At 33.2% G+C, this 3,775-nt stretch overlaps 1 protein-coding gene across 1 annotated transcript; it reads left to right on the forward strand.

Annotated features, from left to right (window-relative positions):
- The first annotated feature begins 1,545 nt into the window (after positions 1 to 1,545).
- On the forward strand, positions 1,546 to 1,896 carry LOC107908013 (uncharacterized). Its single transcript, XM_016835297.1, has one exon. The coding sequence runs from the start codon at positions 1,546 to 1,548 to the stop codon at positions 1,894 to 1,896; it is 351 nt and encodes a 116-aa protein (XP_016690786.1).
- The last annotated feature ends 1,879 nt before the right edge of the window (positions 1,897 to 3,775 follow it).

The raw sequence follows: 3,775 nt of genomic DNA on the forward strand, positions 1-3,775 counted from the left end.
TTGACAACTAGAGCGTAAAAGTACAATCGAGCTAATCCGTGATTTTCGCCTTTCCTCGGTTTAGATCTAGTTGAGATTTATCTTGATCTAAATAAATAATTATATTCAATTAAGTTTTTTCAATCAATCTCAAACATTCAATTCAATTCAATCCATAATCCATATTTATACATAATTATAATTTTACCCCTAACATTTTAACTTTTTTACAATTTAGTCCTTAAACTCGTAAATTGAAAATCTAAGAATTTTCATCCCTAACTCATGGTAGCCGAATTTATTATGAACCCATATCAACTCATGCAAATCATCATTTCACAATTTAACCATTATATTTTATTTTTTACCAAAAAGTCCCTAAATGACATTTTCATCAAAATTTACTTTACAAAACTTGTTTATTTAACAAGAATTCATTATCTTTCATTAAAGTTCAAAAACTATATAAAAATGATCATGGAAAAACCCTAATCCTTTAACATTTTTTGCAAATTAGTCCCTGGGCTACCTAGATTAAGCTACAACGATCATGAAAACATAAAAATCATTAAAAACGAAATCAGAACACATACCATGCAAGCAAAAAAGTCATGGTCGAATCCTAGCTATTCTCCATTGTTGAAAATCAAATGAAGATGAAGATAGGAAGATGATATCTCATATTTTTATTTTGTTTTTATATTTTAACCTTATTTACTTAATTACATTTTTAACTTTTAAAAATATTCTTAATTTCAATAAAACCAATCCATGGATGTCCACTAACAATCTCAATGGTCTATTTACTATCTAAGTCCTTTCACTTTAAATTTTCATAGCTATTTCATACCTTTAACTACTAGAACTCTACTTTTGCATCTTTTATGATTTAGTCCTTTTCACTTAATTAAGCATGCAAACATCAAAATTTCTTAATGAAAATTTTATACAACACTACTAACATACCACAGAAATTAAAATAATAATAAAATAAATATTTACTTGTCAGATTTGTAGTCCCGAAATCATTGTTTTATTGGTAGCTTAAATGTAGAAAAAGCATTGGCTGATTTGGGTGTTAGTATAAATGTAATGCCTTATAAATTGTTCAAAAAACTTGTTCTCAGGGAACCAAAACCCACTGGGATGAGTATTCAATTAGTTGACAGATCAATTAGGTATCCTAAGGGCATTATTGAAGATGTACTTGTCAAAGTAGATAAATTTATATTCCCTATTGATTTCGTTATATTGGACATAGATTAGGATATTGAGGTACCCATTAGCTTAGGTTGACCCTTTTTAGCCACTACTAGAATTGTTATTGATGTGGGTAATGGTGAACTTGTGCTGAGAGTAGGTGATGAAAATGTTACTCTTCAAGCACATGATTTTGTGAAAGTTCCTAGTGAGCGAGATGATACTAGTTATTCTGTTAATGTTAGTAATGATGCAACTCAACATTCTTTGTAGGAAATCACTCATGAAAACGTGTTAGAACTATATCCTGTTCAAAGTGATAGAACTCGAGGGACAAGTGAAGAGAAATAACTAAAACTCATGAAAATGGTGCAGCTTGATGAATTAGATGAATGGCGACCAAAGACATATGAGAAACCAAGAACGTTCAGAGAAATAACTAGGCAATTCTATAATGTGCAGATAAAGAGGACGAGTCAATTCAAAGTTGGAGACAAAGTGCTGCTAGACAATTCAGATCCACGAATGCTCCCAGCAAAGCTTAGGTCAAGAGAGTTGAACTCGTTTGTGGTACAAAACGTATTCCCATACGGAACTATTGAGGCAACACATCCTGAATACAACACAATTAAGGTAAACGGTCATCGACTCAAACTTTATTTTGGTGGTAATCTTGATAACAAGAGAGTGGAGCTTCGGATCCAAGATCTGCCTTAACTATGAGCTTAAAAAGGGAAGTCAAGCTTAGACTCTAAATAAGCGCTTCTTGGGAGGCAACCCGAGTGTTTTTATTTTACTTTCATGTTATTTAAAAAACAATTAAAAAATTAGTACAACTATTTTTATTATTTAAAAAAAATAAAAAAATTATATTTATTTTTATTATTTTAAAAAAATTTCACACAGTCTGGGAAACACCTCACGGCCTGGAGACACGACCGTGTAAATATTGAAGCCAATTTTTTTCCAATTTTACTTTAACCCACACGGCCTAAGAGAGTTACACAGTCTGGGGACATAGCCGTGTGACCCATACAACCCTTTGCACGGTCATGGGAGAAGCGAACAATGAACCCACATGGCCTGAATGCTCGCACACGACCTAGAGACATGGTCGTGTGGAACACACGTCCTAGACACACGGGCATGTCCCAGGCCATATGACTACTGGAGCTAAATTTTAATTTTTTTTTGTGACACACACGGTCTAATGACATGACTGTGTGAGGCACACATCCTTGCACACGGTCGTGAGAGAAATGAACACAAGCATTACACGGCTTGAAACAGATCACACAGTCTAGTGACACGACACACGGCCTGGACACACAGGCGTGCGGTACACAAGGCCTAGACACACGGGTATGTCCTAGGCTGTGTAAACACTAAAACATAATTTTTTTTTATTTTTTTGATGACACACGACCTGAGTGTGGGTACACGGCCTGGCCTCATGGCTACATGGCTTAGCAAATGGCCATGTACCATTTTAATGTTTGGGTTTCAAAAAAAATTTAACCTTTTTTCCTTCTTCAAGCTTTTCACCAACCCCAAGCTTTTTACCCTAATCGCCACTGAGTACCTTTGTAGGCCACCACCCATCTCCTTTCGTCCCCTCCCTCTCCTTTCTTTTCTCATCATTCAAACCTTCACATCCCCATGAAACCCCCATTTTTCTCCTCATCAGCCGCCATTCTCTAAAACCCTCACCCTGCCGTTGATCTTCACCTTGGCCTTAGCCCCTTACCGTTGTTCCCTTGTCGTCATTCTTTTCACCGATTTCTTTTGGTCCCTAACTTCCATCCCAACAATCCACTCATCCCCACTCCTTCCTCCATCGACCACCTCAAATGTCGGCCCATGTTTCTCTTCCCTGTCACCGCCGACCACAGATACGTCGTCAATCGTTTGTTTCTTTCGACCACTATCCTCCATTGCCGCCATTTGGTTCCAACGGCCTTATCTTTTATTTTATTATTTTATTTATTATTATTTGGTTTATTATTATTAGATTTAGTTTATTATATTATTGTTACTAGTTTTAGTGATACTATTTATACTGTTCTGCTTATTCTTATTCTACTTGTTTGGATTATTATAGTTTTAGATTTTTAAATTTTTAATAATTTTTTAATAAAAGGGAATGTAATTAATTTTTTTCTCCATTTATACAATTATCCACTTCTAATGAATTTTCCTGCAAGTATGATGTGGGAAGCTTATCTCTCTTTAAAAATGGAAAATCTTCATTTAATTAGTTTTCTTTTACTATTTATTTTAACTTTCATTTTTTTTAAACGAAAAGTAAGCATAACTACAGGGAAATTCAAATTTTTGAAAGATCAAGCTAATCAGTTGACAATCAAACATAAAACATTCAAATCAAGTTAACTTAAATTAAAATATTTTTATCAATTATTTTAATTTTAATTATGTTGTATTAATTATCTAATGTCATTTACGTACTACATCTTGATTCATCTCATAATTAATATAATAAAAAATTTAGATCTCAAACCTAACTAATATATATACATATATAACACTTCATTTAAAACCTAGTAAACCTTGATAGTTTAAAATATATAATTTTATT

This window comes from Gossypium hirsutum, chromosome D02 (genome assembly GCF_007990345.1).
Source record: "Gossypium hirsutum isolate 1008001.06 chromosome D02, Gossypium_hirsutum_v2.1, whole genome shotgun sequence".
Lineage (NCBI taxonomy): Eukaryota > Viridiplantae > Streptophyta > Magnoliopsida > Malvales > Malvaceae > Gossypium > Gossypium hirsutum.